The 26,056-nt window shown below is 36.8% G+C and overlaps 1 protein-coding gene across 2 annotated transcripts in view; it reads right to left on the minus strand.

Moving 5' to 3' along the window:
* Positions 1-26,056, minus strand: part of LOC117405957 (CWF19-like protein 2) — a 53,200-nt gene that overhangs the window by 23,986 nt on the left and 3,158 nt on the right. Inside the window, exons 2-10 of one of the 2 annotated variants that reach the window (XM_059028517.1) lie at positions 24,117-24,227; positions 17,592-17,720; positions 15,958-16,074; positions 8,840-8,959; positions 6,755-6,848; positions 3,770-3,885; positions 2,861-3,582; positions 1,890-2,022; positions 110-217 (exon numbers count right to left, since the gene is read on the minus strand). In XM_059028517.1, the coding sequence (XP_058884500.1) occupies positions 110-217; positions 1,890-2,022; positions 2,861-3,582; positions 3,770-3,885; positions 6,755-6,848; positions 8,840-8,959; positions 15,958-16,074; positions 17,592-17,720; positions 24,117-24,227 (1,650 nt within the window). The remainder of the gene's footprint in view (positions 1-109; positions 218-1,889; positions 2,023-2,860; positions 3,583-3,769; positions 3,886-6,754; positions 6,849-8,839; positions 8,960-15,957; positions 16,075-17,591; positions 17,721-24,116; positions 24,228-26,056) is intronic. The other variant, XM_059028518.1, reaches the window with a different exon arrangement.

Below are 26,056 nucleotides of genomic sequence, written 5' to 3' on the forward strand. Positions count from 1 at the left end.
TCACTGTATATGTTTGCCATTGAGCTGGAAGGTTGGCTCTAGGCAATCCTCCACCCCAGACGCTCACCCCAACATCTCGGGGTTGGTGGGGTGAAGTACCATACAATACCTTAGTCTCCAATTTCCTTGGCACAGAAGCAGCTGGGTTGTTTTGCGCTAGATTCTCCTTCACTTTTCGAGCCGCATCCAGTTGGGCTTTAAGCTTACAAGCCAGATCCTGAAATACACGTAAACTTTGTAATCACTGTACTGCAGAGAAGTTCAATTTCCACACATTCGATGTTTAAGTACCCATGTATACCAAGCATTAGGAGTACAGGTGAGTTTTATGTCTATTGATCACCAATAAAGCTCTATAAATAAAAGCTTTGGCCACATCTCAGCAGACATTTCCCATTACAAACTATTGACTGGAGACTAAAATATTCACAGGCTAGACAGAATTGTATTATATATAAAACTTTTAATTAAACAAAAATGCCTTTTAATTTGCAGTAAAATGGAGATATTAAACAGAAAATTGAAACTGACCAAGTTTGGAAGTAATGCCATAGTTAGGAGAGTAATGCATCGCAATTGTTTAATGCATATATTGTTTATTTTCTTTTTACGTTTGAGATGGGGTTTAAAAAAAGGTCATTACTAATGTTACTGTTATATCTACTAATACCCGTCCCTTTTTATATCACTAAAAGATGTTGAAACTTTATAACTGTATTACATTTCTTTTTAATACTACCCTGGGCTCTTTCACAAAGTTTTAACTCGTGTATTATTTAAAGAGCATTAATAAAATAAAGTCTAGGATAACTTAATATTATTCATACAATAAAGTTCTGGATGACGGTAGGTATTTCATACAGGTTTGACACGTTTTCATACACAACAATACATCTTGTCGTAAAACAATAATAAAAAAAAGCCCACAGAGTTCACAATTCCACAAAGGTCCAGCAGAAGTGGCCGAATATGAGAAGACATAAAGTACATACAGAATCCAAATGCAGCTATTGCACTACTACCTTTAGAAATACCACTTTAAAAATGAGTTAGGCAGCTGCTACTTAGAGAGAAAAAAGTCAACTTTATTTATGTTTGGCATCTTACAACATGCAATGATATCATACCTATTTTAAGTAGTACAGTACATTTGTTGGTGATATTTGTAGATACATTACAACTGATTATTATTTCCCGAAAATGAATTTGCATTTATTTGATTTATTTGTGCCCTGCTGTTGTTTATTGAGTATTTTGCAGAGTATCATTAAACTACAATCATCTAGAGAAAGCTGTCACACAATCGGTTTTACTGTAGGGCTGCAGTGCATCTTTGATGCTCTTCATCAGTTAATGACAAACTAACTACATTGTCTATCTTTTGGCAGGTGGATCTGCACTTCACTCGCCACAACACTTAATAAAGGAGGGCAAGTCACTCTTGTCATACTCCTGCATCAGCCACTTGCAGCAAGTAGTCTTTTCAGCTACTCCTGAGCAACTGCACTTAAAACAAAATACACCATCAGTTTAAATTCTTAATGCATACATATATTTTTCACAGAGCCTTGTTTGCAATTTAAAAATGCAGTTAAACTTACAAAATAAAAAAAAAACACAATGGAAACTAATTGAAATAATTTCCAGTGGAATCCCTCTATAAAATATCACACTTTGTGCCATGCACAAACCTATTTAAAAAAACTACCATGACAACACTTCAGCATTAGGCAGCACTACATTCAATGCAAAAAAAGTTGAATGAAATTTTAAAAAGCAATGCAAACGGGGAAGTAATATGAGCCATTACTATACTTTTTGGTAATTTATTATTATTTTTATTTTTTTTTCAACTCCCTACTCTTTTAAAGGTGGACCCAAACATTTACCGTGTTTCCCATAAGTTCTGCCTTGACAAGTTTGGCCCCAATACGATTCATTTCCTCCTCACTGAGGATATGATCAGCCTCCTCTTCCTCTTTGTATTCCTTAACAGGTGTTCTGCAGGGAGCCACGCTGGCACTGAGACAAAGTGGGGAGAATTAAAAAAACAAGAAAGGTGTAGTGTTATGGATCTTTCGCATTTGGAACATGTTGCTTTGGGACTTGCACTGGGACAGTTCTTGTTGTAATGATTTGCCATGTAGTCTCGCTGGTCATAAACAGTAAGTCAGATTGGATTGCAGACTGCAGATAGAACAGGTGGCAGCCCCAGTTTGATACTGTAACAAGATGTGAATGTGTTTTGATTTTATGGTGCAGATGGAAACATTGCACAAGCTGCAGTGTGGTAATCTAATCACGTTACTTATTGTGTCTCAAAGTGTACTGCATGGGTAGACAAGGGAAATTAAAACAATTCAAAGTTAAAATTGCCAGAAATAAAATGTCCTCTGAATATTACAAAAAACATTATAAAGTACAGTAATGAAGAGAGCCATGAGGACCATTCAAGCAAGATATTTAAGGGTGAATGAACAGCCTTTTCAAAAAAAGCGTCACACAAGAAGGCAGCCTAATTGCCGATGGGACTAAATTAATTTCTTTTGTGACTGAAATAGTGGAACTTGAACATTTATCTTGAACATAAAAAGGACAAGGTCAATGACAGGTACCGATAAAAGTCTGCAAAAAGCAAAATTAAAGTATTATATCTAACTTTGTTAGGGTTTAGTTACATAGGTCATCTCTGCGCTGCTATTTCACTCTAGGCCACTCTCATGGAGACTACCAAGTATGCTGTATTGTTTTCTTTTTCGGGTAATATGGACTAAGATAAGAAACTTGTCATTATATCTGAGATATAAGGATAATGCATTAACCCACTGGGCCACCTAGCCCCAAGTTAATAATCTTTCACCTAGAGGAGGGCAACTGGCTTTTTCTTTCCTGAGACGTAATCTGTGCAAGGCTACACTCTTTCTGCTCTCTCTGTGGTGTCGATCCTTTAGATTTTGGGGCTCCTCCTTGATCTGGTCTAGCTTTCCAGTCTTCTTCTGAAGTGCTGTCTGATGCGGCTTGTCTTTCAGAAGTCTTGTCTAACACTGACTCTCTGGAGTCCTTTCTCCAGGAGATCCCGTTGTCATCATCAGCAGGTTTCCGGAAGCCCAAGGAGCTACGGGGTGGTGGAGCAGGGGAGCGTTCTACTTTGGAGCACCAATTAGCACTTGCCGTATCTTCCATCTCCAAAGGCTTCAGAAATGTATCCTTGGAGCTGCTTTGTGGAATGGAAGGTTCTTCACAGCTTCTAGATGGCCTGGGGCTCTCTCTCAATCTGGACTCGTTACCTGGCTTTTGGGATCTTCTGTCACTTTCTTCTGGCCTGCTGTTTCGGAATTTAAAATGTTCTCTATCAGGCCGCGAGTCTAATGCTTTCTTTTCATACTCTTCCTTTCCATAGCTACTGTGATGTCCACCTCTAACCCTGATGGACCCCCTCTCCAATGGATCATCTCGCACTGAATCCCTGGGGCCAGGTTTCCTCCAGCGCTCTCTCCCGTATTCCCTATCTCTTCCTTTCTGAGAGTTACCGAATGCTGCTTTTTCTGCTGCTTCCAGTCTCCTTTGGAATTGCTCCATAGACTGCAAATGGAAAACATAAAATCATCCTTTGGGCTAAAGAAAGGCAATGGAGTCAACATAGGCATGTGGGTCAAAACACAAGCAGAAGAATTTTGGATGTGCTGTTTTAAAATGTAATGTCACATTCCTAGGCTCTTACAAGAACAAATACCCAGACATGGGTACGATGAATGTGTTCGGGTCTTACCCCATATCTCTCTGCTACCACATCGTCAAGACTGCGCTTGTCCCTCTCGGCCTGCTCCTTCATGCGCTGATAAGATTTTCGGAGCCAGCTCAGCCCCCCATCATCTACTATTGCAGCTAAAACAGAAGATCACAACAGGCAACAGACAATCAGCATTTACAAACCAAGGTGGCAACAGGCCTCAAACAAGGTTCTATTTGGTGTCACAAGGCAGCTTGCTTCACAGCGCACTGAAAGGTCCTTAGAGCTTCTGAAAGCAAGACACTGTGCTCCCTGCCCGATTACTAATCTATTGAAGTGTCAGGGCATGACAGGTCTACAGGACAAATTAAACCTGGCCTTTGGCATGCAAAACATTTAATTATTTGTCATTGTGTGAGGGAGACTAAAACGATCTTACAGTCAATCATTATGTCCAGGTGAAATTAGCTTGGCATTAATTGGTTGAGACATGAACGTGTTTGCTTCAAGTCGGTCTGAAGGTCAGAAAGAAAATCATTTGGAGACCCAAGAATTAGCTCTACCAGATACAAAACATGCACAATAATAAAAGTTAAAGTAGGGTAATAATATACATCCTCTGCCACAGTTATAAATAATAAAAAAGTAAACCACAACCTACAGTATGTAACACTGTACCGAGAAACAGAAGGAAATACAAGCACACACCAAGTACCCTCAAATCCCGATCCTCTCAATATATCTTTAGCAGGGTTCATCAGGGTTCTATAGAGACATGTTAAACTCTAATGACATACACAATCTATTACATCCCCAGCTGGTGAACATTTTAAAATCTAGCAAGAAACTATTCTTTGAAGTACTTCTTCCTGCAAAAAAGTTTCTGAATTCGGTTTTATATATATATATATATTTTTCTTTTAGAAAAACTGCCCTTGCAAGTTCTTCAAAAAAGTGCTAAATATGTCTATATAGTGCATGTGTTACAGTAAAAGTCATTACATTGGGGAATCTTAAGATTTACTGGTAAATGTCCAAAATAAACAAGATAACGCTTTACTTCGAACATGAAGTGGCTTTGGCTAATGACCGAATGTCTCAGGAGTCCTGTCCAAACGATTTAATTTGCATTTAACAGAATTGAACAAATTCAGACTTTTACCAGAACACATGCACTATACAACATGAATAGAACAATGTCTTTCAGTAAGATTCCTGTCAACTTGGAGCTTATGTCACTCCTGGGAGGGATTCATTAACAATGTTCTTTGAAAGCATTAATCTCACTTTTCACAACCATTATACTAGATGGTTTCAACAGTACATTTAACAGAACATTAATTAAACTTAATGAATACTAGCGAGCGCCCGGAGTAACCTCTCTAACAGAGGAACTGCTGGACCGTCACTCTATAACCACTTAAGATGTTCTTGCTAGCCTTTCAGAAGCCATTTTGGCTACATACATTTCTAATGTGATGTTTTTTCAATCTGATTCGAGTCACACATTTTCTCCAAGGCTCAGTGATGGTGCAGCTTATGGAGGCTTTTACCTTTTCAAAAGTCATATTCTGTAACTCTACACTTCCTTTAGCCATGCTTCACTTGTAAAAACGTTCTTGATCGGCTGCATTTGATACAAAATCCCATCACTCCTGTTCTTAGATATTTATAGTGGTTGCCAGTATTGACTTTAAAATCTTACTCAGGGAGTCCTCACTTATAAATCATACATATCCTTGCCCCTTATTGGAGTGAGCTGCTCACCCCTTATGTTCCTGGCTATACCTTGAGTTCCACTGATGCTAGCTTATTGGTAGAAACAATATAATGTTTAAAGATACTTGGTGCCAGAGTTTTTAGCTTCTACATCTTAGTGCAGAGAGTGTTGTTTTTTTAAAGTCAGATTTAAAAAAAGAGTTAGCTTTTTGATTTTGCATGCTCTCCATAGTGGTTCTGAATATGTGAAGAGCCCTAGGATGCATGTACACGAAGGGCACCAAGTGTGTTTGGTATGTTGTCTAGTTAACATTCCTATAAACATTATGCATACCTTCTCAAATGATGCAGATTAACTTGCCAATGCACTGTTCTAATAGAATTTGAAAGAAAATCGAAAACTAATTTTGGCTGCACAAGAAAATAGCACAGCTGGGTCAAACTCTCATACTAACATCTTTAAAATTAGAGGTTGGGCTTTTGAATGATATAGCTTGTTTACTGAGGTACCATCTACTTGGCTAATGCCTGCACCACAGAGATTGTGTGGGTGTTGGCGCCACACACCACTGTATTTTTTAAAAGCTTCATTCCTCCACCTTAGTTTGTGTGTAGAGGCCTCTTCTGAAAAGACTAGCCTTGTATAAACATCCTCAAATGACTAATTATAAACATACCAATTTATCCAGCGTCTCAAGCAAAGAGAATGCCGTTGTTTGAAAGGTAAGATAAGCAAGGCAGTGAAAAACTCTCTACATCACATTTTCCCTTTTAGTTTTGCTTTTGATCTTTTTCTTTTCTGGATCTATTTCACTTCTGACATGCTTTCTTTGTTTTATGGTAGGTAATGGGTCCCCATCCGAGCACTTGTACATTGCACAAGAAACTGGGGTCAGATTACCTGTAACCGGGGAAGTGGATGGTGAAAAACCGAGCGTAGTGGAAGCACAAAAGAGCTCAAAGTGAAAATAAAGTAAAAGCAACAAGGGTTGTCAAGAAGGCATTTGTTAGAATGCTGTTCTGTTAATGACAGGTAAAGTCCTGGAGATCACACCTTTAATGTACTGCTATTACTCGATACTGGCTTTCAGGAATATAAGTGTATCAGGCTGTCTACAATGGTAAACTAGACTTTTTTTTACATTACTGGAGTACAGATCAGTGCGATTGTTTTCACAGCAATCACAGAGTTGGAAAGCATTCGCAGAACAAACCACGCCAGGAAATCTGCTTTCAAAATGTATTTATAGATTTAGGTTTGTATTGACCAGAAAAGGGAATTTTCTTGATTTTATTTTTTATTACCTTTTTTAAATGATTCTCTGTTGCTTTCCACCGAAGGGAGTCCAGAGCCACCATCTTTCCAATATGGGTTCAGTTCCCTTTTGTGAAGTCCAGCCTAAAATATATGAACGAAAAAAATACAATGGAATATGATGGTGGCCACGTTATTTTCACACCAATGACTCTCATCAGTCAATAAAGTAAGTTAACAAATAACTTCCTTATGCCGAAGACAGCACAGACTGGCGAACACTCTCCAGTTTTTAGCACACCAGTACTAAGAATAAGGTTTGTATATACCGACTCTGAAAAAACAATTCATCCACCATACCCCACGCACAACTCCCACAATAATGTCCAGGCACTGTACCGCCTTTGACAGATCTCCAGTCATAGGGCTACCATGTTACTGTGCCATGTCTTGAAGTCATGTTTCGAAGACCTGACAGGGCTAGAAGTGTGGTAATGTCAGAAATTGTACACAGTTCTGCAGAATATGTACCAGCAGCTTGTGACCTTCCATAACGAAGGTTGCCTGTGGAATAGCACCGATTTAATTATGGTTGTCACGTAAGAAAGAGGACCTGTGGCAACATTCAAGAGCTCAAGCTGCAATCCAATTGATGTGAAAGCAAGGTCACCATCAGTTACATTACTTTAAAGACAGCAGACTATTGTACAAAATGGCGGTATATTCTTTTCCTCTCCACTAAACAATGGGAGAATGTTTTTTTACTCAGCACTTCTTCTGGGGCCCTAAAGCACTTGAATCAATCATTAGGATTTAACGTACTTGTCTTCAAATATATATATTTGTTTTAATAAAATATGTCAAACCCATTAATTGTGAAAAAAATAGATGCTTCTGATATATATATTTTTATACCTCAGAGTAAAAAAAAGTGTTAAGTTAAAAAAATGTATGAACTAAAAACATTTTCTTACAAGATATTCTTGGTACTTTCAGTTGTAAGGCCATATAGAGGCCACACTTGGTTGATTCCTTGAGATTTAATTTTATATACATACATAACTCGCATTCAAGATCAACAATGGTATGGAAGCACAATCAATTTCACATAAAATGGTGACTACAGTATGCAAGTACAGTGTACATGAATTAGTTGCAATGGGCAGGTATTTCTAAAATAAAATAAATATATATTTGTTTTTTTTTGTTTTTTTTAAATAAGACACCCAACACTGACAGTAATTGCTGTAATACAGTCCAAGCATTGCATTCAATTCCAAATGGTGTGTCTCAATTAAGCTTGAATTTGATTTCCATGGTAACCATCACGGTGTTCTAAAAGGTAAATTGCTTCTTTTAAAAAACTGTGCCATATATATATATATATATATATATATATATATATATATATATATATATATATATATATATATATATATATATATATATCACTATATCCTGATTGGTCAAAACAGGTCACATGGGGGTGTGAATATTTAGATGAAAAAAATCATACAGTGGTGCCTCAAGTATGAACCCGAACCAGTCTTAAACGAACCAGTCAACCAATCACACCTTTTGAAACCAGCAGAAACAGGGCTGACTTTTTGTCTAGAGATTTTATTAATAGTACACATGCATTAAATCTTTAAAAATAATACAGCTTATAGAGACATTTCACACAAAAGTCCCTTAGTTCTATTTTGAGCAAATGAAGAGGTTAATTTAACCTTAAAGTCAAAAGTTTATTATTTTTCCTTTAACCCAATCGTTTTGAAAGTCTACAGTAAGTGGGTGCTTCAACCAAGGAAGACTGGCTTTATATGTTTCTCACATTAGCAACATTATTTACAGATTTACAGAGATGGTTAAGTTAGCCTGGACAAAGGGGTCAACACATTACCGGTACTTATTATTATTATTATTATTATTATTATTATTATTATTATTATTATTATTATTATTATTAATAATATATTTAATAATACCCACAAAACACCCAACTTCATCCCACCCAACACCATGTTGAGACGCAGGTTAAATGATGGCCCAGCATCTCTTTTGAAATAAATTGTATCACTTTGAGAAGGTATTTTTTTAAAGCAGCTACTTCATTTTGTACAGTGAAGACCCACCTGTTCGATTGCCTGCACCCTCTCTTTCTCTGCCTCTTTTTCTTTCTCCTTCTCAGCTCGCAGGGCTGTGGTTGACACAGTTTTCATGGTTAGGAAATCAAACGTCATCCATTCGTCTCTCTAGGGTAAAAAAAATAAAACCAAATTAAATTTAAAGTACAAAAGATGGTAATCAAATCCATTTCCCACAGTCAGAATCTCTTCATTTAATAAGATAAACATTTTTAAAGACAGATTTTTATAACATGCTAACCCATTTTTAGATTGACATAATAACTGATTTACTTTAGATAGACACTGGGCTTCCTAATTCTAAATCTAAATAGTATTGTATTTTAGTTTCATGGTCACTTTGGCAAACAGTATAATGAAAATGAATAATCAGTATATCAGCAACATATTAACATATTAGAACTCCATCAGTAAGATGAAAGAGTAGATCACCATGAATGAGATTCTGATACTCATATTTGAAAGACTGGTCAAGTTTCATCACAATTGGATTTGCAAAAAAGTCTTTTTTTTAGGACCATGTGCAATAAAAACATTCATGATTAAAACATGCTATTCATATAAATTTACATTGGTAGTCCCACAAACTAACAACCACAAATACAATGATAATAACAATAAAGCAACAATAACATTAAATTAAAAATACTAAAATAAAAATACAAATTAGAAATAACAATAGAAAACAAAATAAAAAGAAAGTCAACAAATGGAGGGGGTCTAGACATGGTCACAAAGCTGGTTCTGTTTCAACCATTTTTTCAGTTCTGTTAAAAAGCTCTTGTAGTCCGATATGTTTTTCATGAAGTCTGGTAGCGTAATCCAGAACATGGCACCCTTGATTGAGCAAGCTGTTTGTGCAAACTTGGTTCGACGTCTAGACACTATCCAGTCTCCTCTAGTGGTTGATTGAGTGACTCTAACAGCTTTTACCGAGCAGGGCTGAACAAATTCCCTTAGGGGCGGGGGGCCAGTTTATGTAGAGACTTAAAAATCAGACATGCATTGGAGAGATTTATAAAATTATCAAAACTTAACATATTATATTTCTTAAGAAAGTGACAGTGATGATATTTTACTGGCTTTTTATCTAGAACTTTTTCCACCATATCCCTATTACCGGGAATATGCACCTCTTGCGGGCAGTAATTATAATAATTTAGAAGCTGCAGCAGTTAATACACCACATGTGGTATAGTTAACCTCAGATGTTAAACCTGATGAAGTGTTACTGTAGCAAACATAAAATAGAACCAAGCCAAAGTCAAACTACTCTTTTACTTTTAGGTAGCACTTTAGATTATTATTATTTTATTTTATTTTTTTAGCAGACGCCTTTATCCAAGGCGACTTACAGAGACTAGGGTGTGTGAACTATGCATCAGCTGCAGAGTCACTTACAATTACATCTCACCCGAAAGACGGAGCACAAGGAGGTTAAGTGACTTGCTCAGGGTCACACAATGAGTCAGTGGTTGAGGTGGGATTTGAACCGGGGACCTTCTGGTTACAAGCCCTTTTCTTTAACCACTGGACCACACAGCCTGTACTGGACATACATAACCATGTAATAACACTGTAATAGCTGGGTTACTACTGACAGTCCCTGCTCTTCCTGTACATGGGAACTACTGGTGGAAAACATGTTCAATGTCATCTTGCTGTTGTGTAAAAACATCAGGTAACAGGTTGGTCACAAAACCATTTCCATGTAATTAAACAGTAGTTACCATGCTCAATAAACTATTTTGTAATTTTGTAATTACATAACTATTTGTGCTATGAATATTATAGCATGACTTAACAATGGTCCTGCAACATGCCGCTTCTGTAAATGACATATAGCATTCCTCTGCATTCCTTTAAATAAATCAAACATATGTGACTGAAATTTGAATTGTTTGTCTTATGACTCCCACCCTGAAGCAAGCCTGCCAGATTTGCTACTACCTCCTGCTGCTGCTATGCCAGCAATGTGCTGTACAAGCTTAGGCAGGACTTAGCGGAACACTAGCAAATAATCTCTTATCTCTGAAATCCAGGAGAAGGAGTAAGGATGCTTTAGTTTTGAGCAGTTTTTTAAGTTTAAATATTAAATTCATCGGCTACATCCATATTTTTTGCACAGCTTTTACAAAACATGTTTTGTAAAAGCATACAGCTGCAGACAAAACTATTCGCACCCTACACTTAATATATGATAATTCATGAAAACATGTTAAATACAAGCATTTAGTTAACATTAGCCACGAATTAATATGACAAAGACCAAAATACTACATTTCTGGTAGTTTAAAGAACAATACTTAGAAAAGCACTTCTGCAATTTTAAATATCTGTTCATGACAAAAGTATTGGCACCTTTACATTATGTCTGTAAACATTAAATAACTCATTTAAATATATATATATATATATATCTCAATTGATTGAAAACCATTACACAGTAACGAAGCTGCATTACAAAGTCAATAGGTAGAAAAAGAGGGAATTATAAAACATTTTGGCAACATGTGATGGTCAAGACAAAGGAGTTGGATTCACATTTGAGAAAAGCACTCTTAGCAAACTGCAACGAAAGAAACAGTATCAAAGAAACATGGAATACCAGAATCCACAATCAGAGCAATAATCAAGAAGTAACACAGAACAAATTCAACTGAAACGCTTGAAAGAAGTGGACGTCCAAAGGAAACTTCGGGTACAGCAGGTAGGAGAATTGTCCGAGCAGCTAAAACAAATAAATAAATAACAGTCAAGGACTTAAAGAAAGATTTAGAAGCAACAGACATAACGGTGCATGAAAGAAATGTACAAGGACATGTGAACACAGAAGAGTCGTATGGACGTAGAGCTCACTGCAAACCACTTTTAGAAAAGATGCTGAAAACAAACCGTCTAAATTTGCCAAAAAACATGAACAGGAATCTGAAGTATTGTTCAACAAAATCCTCAGGTGCAATGAGACTAAAATATAACGTTTCCTGTTATATTTTACATTATTATATATTGTATATAATATATATAGAAACAGTAATATATATATATATATATATATATATATATATACTTTTTTTTTTTAAGCAGTTGAGGGAGTTATCATAAAATGTCAGAAAGCCGTAATAAAAGCAAAAGGAGGACACACAAAATACTAAAGCAGGGGTGCCAATACTTTTGTCATGAACAAATATTCATACATGAAGATTATTTGTTAAACTAAAAGACACTGTGTATGTTGGTCTTTATCATTAATTAGTGAATAATGTTCACTAAATGCTTTTAATTAACATGTTTTCTTGAATGATCTCATATTTATTGGAGGGTGCCAATACTTTTGTCTGTGACTGTAATATTTAGAATATATGGCCTCTGTAAACTTCTATAAACCTGGCACACACATTGTCTAAATTAATTAACAAGCAAGTAGCTTGAAAAGTCATTTGAATTGCTTTTGAACATTTCCCTTGATCCTTCATGAAATCATTCCGAGTAGTCTGTCAGTGTTTTGAGTTCAGGAGCATCTCTTGAGATATAGTTACCAGATTCCCTTTCACCAGACATGTAACACAGGCTAGATCAACCAAATGGACGGTGTAATAGTCGGAAACCAGCACAAACCCATATTTTTAAAACTAAAGGAATTGATTTGTTCACAGAAGTTGATTCATTGCAGTAAATGTGTTCATTTCAACCCACCAGAAATACTATAATTACAATAAAACTCTTGTACCGGAATTGTAAATAACAGTTATAGAGGACTGGACTCTACAACTACAAGAAAGAGCAATACTGTAACTGCTGTGTTTGTATAATCAATGTTTTCCAATTAAAAATTGCATTCCCTGAACCCCATCACTGACTTTGCATGGGAAAATAATGATTGCATTGCTTCTAAAATGTCCCCTTCAGTGCAACCTTTAAATAAAACCCTTATTGGAGAAAATTAGCTCCCTGAAAGCGCCAGCAGGCACACAACAATATGGTTTCTTAACCTTTACACAAACTGATTGCATGTATTGCTTCCATGGTTAATTTAATACTGTGAAAAAGACAAAAAGATGACAGATCACTTAATACTGATGAGAAGTCACAAATACAGCCTATTGAAGGGTCGCAGGTCAATGGTTAAGCACAAGCTATCAAATAGATGTACGAGACCTTGGGACTCCCGAGTGGCGCATTCAGTAAACGCACTCTCATAGAGCGCAGGATGCACCCTATAGTCTGGAAGTCGTCGGTTCGAGTCAGGCTATTCCTTTGCCGACCGAGGACTGGAGCTCCCAGGGGGCGGCGCACAATTGGCCGAGCGCCGCCCGGAGGGAGGGAGGGTTAGGTCGGCCAGGGTGTTCTCGGCTCACCGCGCACCAGCGACCCCTGTAGTCTGGCCGGGTGCCTGCGGGCGTGCCTGAGAGCTGCGTTGTCCTCCGACGCTGTAGCTCTGGGTGGCTGCATGGTGAGTCTGCAGTGTGAAAAAAAGCGGTCGGCCAACGGCACACGCTTCGGAAGACAGCATGTGTTCGTCTTCGCCGCTCCCGAGTCAGTGCGGGGGTGGTAGCAGTGAGCTGAGCTAAACAAAAATAATTGGACACTATTAAATTGGGGAGAAAACAACAAAAAACTAATTGGTGACTATTAAATTTAAAAGAAAAAATAAAACAAATAGATGTACAGGAGCTGCACTGACTACAGACTGTTTTAAAGAGTAACAATAAAACACAGCTGCATAAGGTTTATTACCAATATATGGGTAATGTCCTGAGTTGCAAACACAATCCAGCACAAGCCCTTAAAGCTTCATTTACTGTATACTGTGTCTCCACAGTGATTTATCCAATCTTTACTTCTTTATATCGCTTTAAAAAACTGGACATGTCTTTATTTCACAAAGCTAAATAAAGAAAAACATCCTGGCTTCATAAATATGAATTGCTCTAAATCAGAAACGTCCTAAGCCAGGTTTGTGTCCTATGGAAACAGCTATACACAGCTGCAAAAAATGGCTGGTATTAGTTGCTGAAGTACTGTAGGCTAATAATCTGGTTCCGTCCTACAGAAGGAAGACTGCATTCACACACAGTTGTTTACCTGTTCCCCTTTAAAGCTGAAATTAAAAATTACTTAATACAAACCTTTCATTGCTCTAGAAATTTTACAGTTCTCCAATATTTCATTTATAGGCATTGTGTGGAATCAAGCTATGTGGGGCATGACACCAGAGTTCACATTTTCACTACACTTTTTAAAATTTCTACACCAGCAATACAGTTTGTTGTGGGGAAACACATTTTTTGCTTTTTAAAACAATTTACCAGAAATGTTTTACAATGTCCTCTTACGAAACCAGATCTTCCTTAACATAATTTACGGAAAGGATGTGACTTACCTAAATATACAAAGACCAAAACCAAGAACAAAATAGTATTTAAGTGACAGTTTCGTGAGAGGGTGACAATTTGGAAGAGATACAAGTCAATTTAAATCTAGCTGCAGTGCAAAAAAAGCAACTGATCTGAAAACTGAATTCCATTTGAACTGGAAACTGAAAAGAGAACATTAGAAGGCTTGACAGTAGATATAAAATTAAAATTAAAAATCCTAAACGATTTTAAAATTAAAATCCTAAACGACCCAGTATTTTACTGGAAATGTTTCATGAGGATTTTGTATTGATTTTCTGGGTTATTTTACAGTATATTGATGCGGTAAACCAACGTTTAAACAGTAAAAAACTGCTAAAACAAACCAAAAAAAGGTGTTTTACAGCCATATACAGTATCCTACTTAGAACTGAAAAATACCTTGGGTTCTGTGGGATCACACTTCTATTTTCTGGTATTCACTCTTACAACAACCTAGAGAAGTCAAAGCTATCCTCTTTAGACTAATGATAGTACACTTGACCTTCAAGGAGAACAGTCTAGTTATTTTTGGTTAGTTAAAATTGCTTTTGTATCCTATCAGAAAGCAGACACAGTCGGCAGGCCAGTTACCGACTGCTTGTAAGAAGTAAACAGTGATAAATGACATCTTCAAGCTCTGTTACAGCTCTAGAAGCAAAACAGAACTAACACGTTTTCCAAAGAATGTAGAAAAGAATCTAATAAATGGCCATCTATGGTTTCATAGTTTTGCTTGATTTACCAGTGTACAGATACGGCTTTATTGCATATATATATTGAGAACATATTTCTAATGGGCTACCATAAACATTTTGGAAACCACATTCATATGCAGAGAGCGTTGGATAAAATGATGTATGGACATGCCAGGCATCAGACTGGATTCTGTTTGCAATGTAAATAAGTCCTTACCGATCAGATCACAGTGATAAAGTAGGGTTTTTACCTTTCAGTACATGCTGAGATCCATGCCCCGTCACACTAGCATACTTAAGCTGCAATGTCATGCTTTTTATTCAAACATTATGTAAACAAGAAGCTTAATTTGGGCCTACAAGTTTCTTAAAACCAACACTAGTCTAACCTTACAGTGTGGGCTGTACTTTCGCTCGTCAGGAATGCAAGTTAAAATTATTCAGTATAGTCTTCAATTGGCCAGAAACACAAGTCAAAAAATAATTACTCCTAATGTGCTCCCCCACTCTATTACTTTCCATGTGTCTCTATCAGGTTTTTTTCCAGCAAAGATGCCAACAGAGCTGCTAAAAGAGGGTTTCTGAGTGCAAGTACAGAGTGAGACAAATCATTTTAAACACCTGCCAGAACACTGTCAACAAGTTGTTGGGCAACATGCACACTCAGTACAGCGTGGTTTTGATGTGACTTCTCTGAAGGTCATTTGTCATGCCACAATGCAATAGGTTTGATAGAAGTACCCCACCAGGTGTGCTTTCCCCATTCACTTCCTTCCTGTGTTACAGGTAATAGGACCTCCTGACCCCACATGGGGGTATATTTACAAAGCAGTTCTAAATGACATCTTCAGTTCTAAATGGCCATCTATAGTTGCATAATTCAGAAATAGTATGATACATACAATGCTGCTCCTGTGGAGATAGCTACTTTCAAATCTTCCTTCCAGCACCTTGTGGAGTCTATGCCACATCATGTCATAGCTGTGATTGGGGGAAACACCCAGCCTCTTACCTGTTTGGGGGCGCTGTTTTCTGCCAAATCAGACTTTTCTTTTTGAACCTTCCAAGATTTATCAGCACTCCCCAGCTGAGGGACATCCTCTGCTTCCACCCATTCATCTTCTGAATCCTAGAAGATTACAAATACAGTGGTAACCTTTAGTGTCATTTCATATTTCCTCAGTATAGTACATCGAGTTGAAAGGGAGGGGTGGGGGGTTGTGAGAAGAGAACGATGATACATTTTCAGACAGGCATTCCCTGTGATATGTATTTGCAACAAGAAAACCCAGGTTGTAATTGTAAAGAAAATGATACATATTTTGAAGGGTTATTGAATCTGACTGGAGGTATGAGCTTTGTAGGGTAGTTCTTGCTGGTTGGTCAATGCTGTTTCCCTAAGTTGCAGCCACATGTATGATAGACCATCCTTACACTTGGGCCATGGAATCAGAAACGTAATAAAACATTCTTAGTTGGGAACAAAATCAGTGCCAGAGCTTTCTCTGCCAAACTGTTAAAAACTCTTTCCATAAAGACGCTGTCAGGTGTGCAGCAATACTGCAATGAAACTTAGTGTCTCTTTTTTATTAAATAGTGGCTCCACAATAATATTCAATACAATGGATTATGATACCAATCTTATCTGCAAACCTTTTCATACAAGTTTTATTAAATCTTGGATGCTGTAAGAATAAGAATGATCAGGCTCCACTACATGAATGCACTTGGTGATGTTACAGTGGCTGTATTCGATGCTATGATAAGGGAGAAATAACAATACAAAAACAGCACGTACTGCAGTTGGCACTATGGAATCGTTTTTTCAAGGACTCCTACCAAGTTGTTATAAAGCACGATTAAGCCTATTTTATTTTCATACATGAGGCTTTGTTCCCCTAACTTGGCAACTGTGAAAATGTAATTTTCTTCTATTGCTGAAACCGTGATAAGCACAACTGGATGCAGATTCAATATTGCAGGGCTGCTTATCGGCACACCTTGGAAAGGGCAAATTCATTAGCTTTTGCCAGCCATAAGAACACCTTGGAAAGGACCAACTCAGTCTTTATAAAATTAGAGGCCACACTTTATCTTCAATTTATTTTTCCTTGCCGATTTCAAAAACCCTTAAAACTGCAGGTGTGATAGCGCAGGGTTAGAGATGTATTTAAAAGTGACTGCACGTCTCCTTCCCTCGTCTCTATTAAACGGAGTGGATGCCAAATACATTTTCTAAAGGGTTTTTTTTTTTTTTGCTGTCAGAACCAGAGTGCACAGCACTGCATTGCCAGCCAAACAAAAGAAACTTGATCCAAAGCGGACAGCACTGGCTCTAAGATCTATGTTCAAATATATGTATTTATGTTACAAATAATGCTACATATAATCGATGGCAGCAACTATAACTGAAGAGCAGCTGTTGAAAGTACCTTAACACAGACTTCTCTAAATAAAAAAATAAATACAAAAAAAACTGTATTTGAATAGAGGCAATAAGAACCACTCCGAATGACTGAAAACATTTTAATCTGCCTGTAAGAGACTGTATCCATATAAAGTTATTTTAATGTTTAATATGATTGTCTGAACAATCTTACCAAATAAACACCTGGAAAATAACCTAAAAAATGTCTCATGACTTACTGCAGAACTGTCATCAGAGTCATCACCTTTTGCCTTCCTCTCCTTTTTGTCTTTCTTCTTCTTTTCTTTTTTAGTCTTTTTGGATTTTTTCTCTTTCTTCTTCTTCTTCTTTCCAGTGCCTGACTGTTCCTGGAGAGAAATGCCTGGGTTAACGGAATACACTCTATATTACATTTCCTTCACACAGGGTCTCAGAACACTGTATACCCCCATTTGTGGTGGAAAGCTTCAGCCATTTATTACATAACACAACAATTTAGACACCCATTTTTTTATATTATTGGCGGTAGTTTATTCGCGGTTTCTGAAACCAGGATAATATATAAAGTAGGGCTTCTGATTTTCGGTTTTAACCGATAAAACCCGATACAAAATAATTAAATCGGTAATAGCCAATAAACATCGGAAAACACCGGAAAACTGTGGAAATGGTTAATCTATTCACGTTGACTTTACCCTTTTCCCATTAAAAAAAATAAAACCTACTACAAAAATAATAATAAATACATTTCCCAGGGCTGCTGGGCAATGTCCCACCTTCCTGACGTGTTTCTATCATTGATTCGTTCTGAATACTTTAACTACTGAGTGACAACAACTGAGTGACAGCAGAGTCCTACATTTCTATTGGAGACTCCACTTGCGAGACTTAAAACGAGATTACAATCAGGATGGAGGCTTGTTATCTGGATTTAAAAGCTGTATTAGGAGTTAAGATACGGAGGATTTAAAACAGAATTGTGACGAAATGTACAAAAATTCCTACACACAAAAACCCCAGAAGAATGTTCCTGTGACCATAGGGATTTCATTGTGGAAGACAGCAAAGGAAAGAAGGTACAACTTAAGTGTGCAGGTACTGTCCAGCTACTAGACATATTTTGACACAAAAAAAAAACGCTCAAGCATTTTGGAAAGTAACCAAAAACACTAATTTCATACAGTATATCAAAAACGAAAGCCCCGAAAAAAAAACGATTTACATAAAACTTGAAAATAGCTAAAAATAAGCACCGAAAAATACAATTACTAAAACCCCAAAAAACAGAAGCCCTATATATAAGGAATCCAACAAGAATACCACGTACAGGTTGGTTTTAGAGCATCGTACAAGGTCTCTGCTCTTGCTATATTAGAGTTGTCACACTGTAATTATGCCCAGCAGCTGCCAGTTGCTACACATTACAATAACATCTTATTTAGCACTAAGGCTATTACACGGTTATCACACTTATAATGGTACACTGAGATTCTATTCCATTTGTTCCCTTGAAAAAGAAATCATGTTTAAAAGAGAAACTTGAAGGGGTTGAGAATTTTGCGATTTTAAATATATATTTTAAGCTTGCAAACCAAATATGGTGATATGTTTCATAAGGTCTTTTAAAAAAAAATAAAAAAAAGGAAAATAACAGAAAATGTAAGAGGGCGATGGAGAAAATACACCAACGATAGATTACATTTAGCTGGCAGACTCTGCCTGCAGATTTGTTTTCATAACCATCTCAGTCTGACCATGTTTATAATTTTTTTAAATTCACACTCATCTACTTTATACAGTCTGTCAGTTTATTTCTTCCCCCAGACAAGGTCGTTTTATGTACAGTAGTGTAAGAACAGGTCACCGCCAAACATGCTACACCAGTGTTCGATATAATGGAAGCACCCTGGGTTTCTAAATGTGTAAAACAGAAAATAGGAAGCTGCCACCTGTTTCTAAGCAACAAAGCAGTTAGAATGGTATCCACAGCCTGGTCTATGGTCTAAATGTTCTATCCAGAGCTTCAGCAAACTCTAAAAGGAGCACTGTATTTAAGACTGGTGTTAACTAAAGGGTCCTTTCACATACACAGTTAGATAAGTGGATATGCCTAAACACACTCTGTGCTACTGCTGGAATTATTAAAGTACAATTATGCTTTGTTAATGTCTGCTTAAATTAAATAAAAACAGATATTTTACATTATGTCTTTAATAGTGGACGCTCCCAACTGAATAAAAATGATCCTGGCATCATTTGCATGTTATACTAATATGGTTACTCTTATTAATTTATACTGGCAAAATATTACTGAATGTTCAAACATGGCAAATAAAAAATAAAAAAAGTCCTAAAATGATATAATTAATAACACACCTGCTTTCCATGCTTTCTTTTTGTAGATATGATGGAATCATTGCATATCGCAGTTACAAATGATGCCTGACAAAATGCAATAATTCAACATTACACACTTATACAGTTTGAGGGTATGTTCTGTTTCTTTCAAAGGTTGCACATGTTAGGGCCCCTGTAACTGTTTTTAAAGCAACATATCTAGAGCCACTTAAATGACTTTATTCCACCTGCTACATAAGATTTAGATATGAACAATCGTATATCAATGGCTAAAAAGCTGATAGTGCCTATATTGTTTTGTATCATGGCTGAAAATGAGTAAAATATTAAAAAAATAAATAATCACTACAACCACAACTGAAATGCCAGAATTATAACACAGGCAGTATTAAAATGAGTAACTGCAATGCCAAATTGCAATAGCTCTTGACTGCTATTAAGGGATCATGAAGCATCCCCTTGGTTCTGATATGATGGAAAGATTCAGAGCACATGCAGGAACAGTTTGGCATGGGTCCAATTATTCTGATCCACACAGGTGGTAAATTGTAGGTCCTCAAGGAATAGAGGGATGAGCGATTCTGTTACAATCAGCAGAGTTGATCAGCTGGTAATGAGGACTTGTTTTGACTGTAGATGAGAGAGCAGTTTATCTATGACAGATAAAAGAAAAGCTAGGTGAGGCAATGCAGCTGTGTGTGTCCGCTAACCCTGAATGTCCCCACAAGCCATGGAACAAGAAATATAGACCTTGAAATGTTTTTTCTTGTGTTTATTCTTAGCTTTGTTTTTTTACGTTCTGTTTATTTACCTTACTGTAATACAGTAGAAATATTGGTTAAATACAATATAGTGAATGTGATTAAATAATGAGAACAACCCACCATGTTTCCATAATCACTGCCCTCTCATCTCCATTATTCTTTCAAGGTCCGTTTGTATTTATTAATGTATTTTCTTAAGAACATGACATCCCATGACTGATTTAATCTATTCACCTCGATCTACCCTTATCCTTGACCTGTTTTGAGTTCATGCTCATAATGAACTAACAATACTGATCTATTAACTTTGACCTTCAACATTGTTCCCCTTAATGTAAAGGCCACTGCATTTCAACAGTTGTACTATATGGCCCACTAGAGTTCTATTGATTATCATACTGGCTGGTTAAATTAAGTTGTAGTTTCTTTTTATGAAAATGGTAAATTACAAACTGCCCTAGTATAGACTGACAAGTTGTAATTCTTTCAGTATTTTTGTCAATAAAAAGTACTCTTGTATGGTATTTAAAAATATAAATATCTAAGTTGTGAGCATCATTATATTTCTCAGCATAAACCAAGAATCACAAAACAATTACAGATTTTAAGAGATCTTTACAATTGCTGGTTATAAATGTATTCTTTTTTCTTTGGTGTCTCAACACTGTACAAAGCTCCAAATCCCAGCTTTGCTCATTCCTACCTGAATGCTTTCCTCTGTACAGGGTTAAGAACGCTACTCTCATCCAGTCCTGGGATTCAAAATTCTCCTTGTGTGGTGGGTATATTATTGTGTCAGGAAGTTGAGCAATCAGAAACCTGCTGAATCCTCTCTGAAACTGCACATATCACAGTATGAACAAGTCTGACCTGAATCGGTAGAGGTACTATCAGCGATAATCTGCGTACTGTGAGTTTTACACATTGAAAAAATATAAATTACAGATGGTATTTAAATTTAATGTGTAAAAAATACACCTGGCAATTCAAGGTGTATTCAAGCAGTAGTTAGGGAATGGATCAGACACACTAATTGTAGCCTGCCTAGGAACTGCCAGAAACACATGATCAATAAGTTTGGGTTTGAATATATGTAATTGTTTTTAAAAAATATGTACGGATGAATCCACTCAACTTCTAATATGTGTTCGTGACTGGTGAATAAGCGACTGGATTCTTGATTTTGGATTTCTCTGGACTATCTTAGTCACCCTCAACCTATCTGTTAACCACATTTTTGGAAGAAATTCCATACCATAAATACAATATTCTGTGTTTGGAGAAAGTCGGGATGCTTTATATTGCTATAGCAAGGCGATCAATAAGGAATACAATATAATGGTTTCTTCATAAGTATGCGCATTCAGGCCTGCAGAATTAAAAAAAAAATGATAATTATATTTATGTGTTGAGTTTCTTTACAGCTATATTGTTTGTAGTCTATAAAGCAAATAAGAATATCTTGTTTTTGTTTTTATTGAAAGACTACATTTCTGTACAGTAGTTCAAAGTAAAACTACAGTTCATTAGAGGTAATGTTGCATTTTACTCACAGTGTCTAAACTGGAGAGTAAATTACTCAACGACCTAAATCCTTACCTGGAGCACTGGGTACTATTATGAGTTGTGGTTATTGGACATTAACCATTTATTTAGCAGGGGTATGATTGGACAACCTCCTGGCTTCTGATTATTTAAATAATACACTTGAGGGTAGTTCTGAACCCCCAGGGTCTACCTTGCTGCACTCACAAGTCAATGCGAGGATGCACTAAAGAGTCAGGCCCTTCTGAGACACCGCAAGTCTGCTGCAGACTTTTCAACCTGTAACTGTCTTACACTTGAAGAGAAGATTTTGTTAGTCTAACGTTAATGTTTTCAACATTTGTTCTTTGTGGGATACTGCCTGGCCAAAAAGTATTTTTTATCACTGCAGTACAAACTCAGGGATTTTGTTGTTTGGGAGGCAAAAGTTGCTTGGTGTTTTTTTTTTTTTTTTTTTTTTTCCTTCTGTACCAGCTGTTCCTCCATTAGCTTTTGACACTGACTGATGTATGTTTAGATCCAACAATGTGGTTACTGTACAGGTGGTGTTGTTCCCTGATAATCTTCACAGAAACGATGCTAAATTATGCTAAAGCAGAAGCAGAGTCACGTGTAAAGTTCCTGTTTTTCAACAGTAAGTTACTGACCCAGTACAAGGAGGTGTGTTAAGACTTTGTTTCACAGCATTAGGTTTAAAAAAAACACTGCCACTTTCATTTGTTTAATTTACTAATGTTTCAAAAGTAAAACATACTGCACTTAGTCAAACAACAGAATACGTCTATTAATATCCCAATTTTTGACTTGTATTTTAAAAAGAAAAAAAAAACATTTTAAGCACAGATTATGGCTCCAGCCTATTTGAAGGATCTTTTTAGGGCTGGTACAAAGGGTACATTTTGACCTTCGAAGGTACGGAACACATTACCGAAGGACGGTTCGAACCATCGATGGTACTAATTTGCATAATATACTGGTGACGTCACCATAGCTACTAGTTTATATTTTATTGAAAATCCTATTATTTTACAGGTAATCCATATATATATGTAATAAAACATTCACATGTATTTTAAAAATACATTATACAGAACAATAATCATCTTTTTATAATTTAAATAAAAATAATAATACACGTTGTTTATTTACACGTAATAATAATAATAACATGAACTTACACTTGTCAAGTGACCCCAGAGGCTGGTTATGCCTCCATGATACGAGTTTGCACTCAACTTTTTATTTTTTTGGGCATTTAAAAAACATCATAAACAGCAGGGGCGGGTTTCGAGACATTTCTTTCAATACAGCTTAGGCTATACAACGCTTTGCTGCCGAGATGGCGAATGAAGAAACTAAAGTTCTACCTCTGGATAACACAAGCTGGAGGGGGAGGGGCGGATGGTGCTCAGTTTTTGAAATTAAAATGATTAGTGTTAGTGTATATTTTGTATGTTTCAAACATATTCTACCATAATATCACTTCTCTTACACGAGGTATTCAGTACATATTTTACTGACGCTATACAACCGCTATAGGTATCGCCCCAGTGTTTTGGCATACTATACCCTGCTCCATACACGACAGCGGTGCCATATAGAGTTGCTACGTACAACGATTTGATACAACGGTAGTGGATTTTAATACAACAGCTTTTGTTTACGTAATATGTATTATGCCAACCAAACGATCGAATTTTGCATGCGATTTACATTTAATGTGTGATTTATAGTATTCACACTGTCAAACGGTTTCTGTTAACAGAAAAAAAAACGAAAAAGAAAAAACATGCAGTGCGTGAATGCAACTTGACGAACATTCTGAACCGAACACTTTCAGGACTAACTAAATATACAGAAAGACTGTCCAGGAATAACTAATTAAATAGTTTCAGTGTATTATACTAACATCTGTATCTATGTCCATTTCTATGTTACAGTATATTAGATTTGTTTACAGGTGTGCTGGATGTAAATCAGCTGTTTATCATCTATTGCTCTTATTCATTTTTGTCCTTTTGCTCTTCACATGTGAAACAGCTCTTAGTGATGGTTTGTAGGACACAGACAGGTTCTTCACTTCCCAGCTTCTCCTACCTCCTCTAACTCTTTGAGCCTCAAGTCCACATCGGGAAGCATCCACGTGTCCTCCCCACGTGCCCGTTTGAGCTCCTTGCGTCTCTCTGCTTTCTCGTACTCTTCTTTCGCCTGAAAGCAGAAAGGACAGTCTTGAATTACTGTTTTATTAAACTCTCACCTCCGTCAGGAATAAAGCAAACCGTTTCAGATATGTGTCCGCTCCTTACTTGATCACAGGTGCTAAAGGGGAGTGGGCCGCAGATGGCATATCTAACACGCTGATGCAAAAGCTTACTGCTGGGAAGAGAGAGCTAATGAAGTCCAGATGTCCTTCATTGGATATGCAGCTGGGAGATCTATTCAAAATGTTTGCAGTCTTCATTTCTAAAAGGCCTTCACTGAATTCTGGGAGAATGGAGATTTCTTCCAAACAATAGATATTGAACAATCAATCCTCAACTTTATTCAATGTTTGGTAGAACAAGGACACATTGATAGATTTTTACCCTTTTCAATGCCACAATATACAGTATAATGTTATAGCCCGGTGTGTCATGAGAAAATGTATTTTTTAATTATTATTATTAGTTTATTTAGCAGACGCCTTTATCCAAGGCGACTTACAGAGACTAGGGTGTGTGAACTATGCATCAGCTGCAGAGTCACTTACAACTACGTCTCACCCGAAAGACGGAGCACAAGGAGGTTAAGTGACTTACTCAGAGTCAGTGGCTGAGGTGGGATTTGAACCGGGGACCTCCTGGTTACAAGCCCTTTTCTTTAACCACTGGACCACACAGCCACCTTTGTTTCAATATTTAAGTTTTTTTTAAGTATTACATACTAAGATGCTGATAATTCTAAAAGGACAATGTGTATTGAGGAGAAATACACATTTTGGATGGGGTATCATAAACAGCACCTTCAGGAGCATTGATACAGTAGATTACTACCCTATTTAATCAGAAGCTGAAACCTCAAAAATAAAATGTATACCTCCATTTCTTATAACACCTTACAGGATTACAGTTACCAATGAGTTCCGAATAGTACCACACATGACTAGAAAAAAGCAAATGCCTAGCTTACATTTTTAAAATAATTTCAAATAATATTAAACATAATAAGGACTTCCACCCCTTACTAAAAAGTGTAAATAAACTTAATCTAACAATTTCCACTAGCGGGTAGTTTTAACTTTCTTTACAAAGAAATAATTCTACAACAGGTAATGTTTTGAGTAAGATCTCAGTTTTGAAATTCACATTTGATCCAGTAATCAATTTACACCACATATGGTCTCTAAAAAGCCAGAGAATAGCTCAATGCTAATATATTCTATGAACCAATCCACAACATCTGTGTGGAGTTCAAAATCACCAATATATCACTGCTAGTTGTTATGGCTACAGTAGCGTCAGTGGAAGTAATTCACTCTTACTGCCAATCAGAGGGACGTGTCTTTACTGCGTGCTGGCTGGTACAAGCCTAGTAAACATACAATATGCTTAAATCTCTTCACTAAAAGCTTGATTTTTGAGTCAAACAAAAGGGTTGATCACTTAGAACATATTTCAAATTGAATTGTACCAGTATTTATATCAGTAGTACTGTAATTAAAATAAAAAATATATTTAAATATTCAGATCACGGTAGAGATGAATACCGAAAACCAAGACTAATCAGGGCTCCCAAAATCATTTCACTTGAGAGCCGAGCCTCCCTCCAGGAGGTGAAGGAGGTGAAAGTGCATAAACCGCTGTGCCACGTCTCCCCCCTGTGCCACCTGGATTATCTTCAGCACCATCAAAGCAGTCTGCAAAGAGGCCGTTAATAACAACCTCTCAGGCAACGCTTAACAGTGCAGGTTCAAAAGAAAATGGATTCAATCACTGCCAACTGTACCAACATGCACTAAATCTAAGCTTTGCCTTTAACAGCCCTGCATAGTATCCAGA

Source organism: Acipenser ruthenus, chromosome 8 (assembly GCF_902713425.1).
Source record: "Acipenser ruthenus chromosome 8, fAciRut3.2 maternal haplotype, whole genome shotgun sequence".
NCBI classification, from domain to species: Eukaryota; Metazoa; Chordata; class Actinopteri; order Acipenseriformes; family Acipenseridae; genus Acipenser; species Acipenser ruthenus.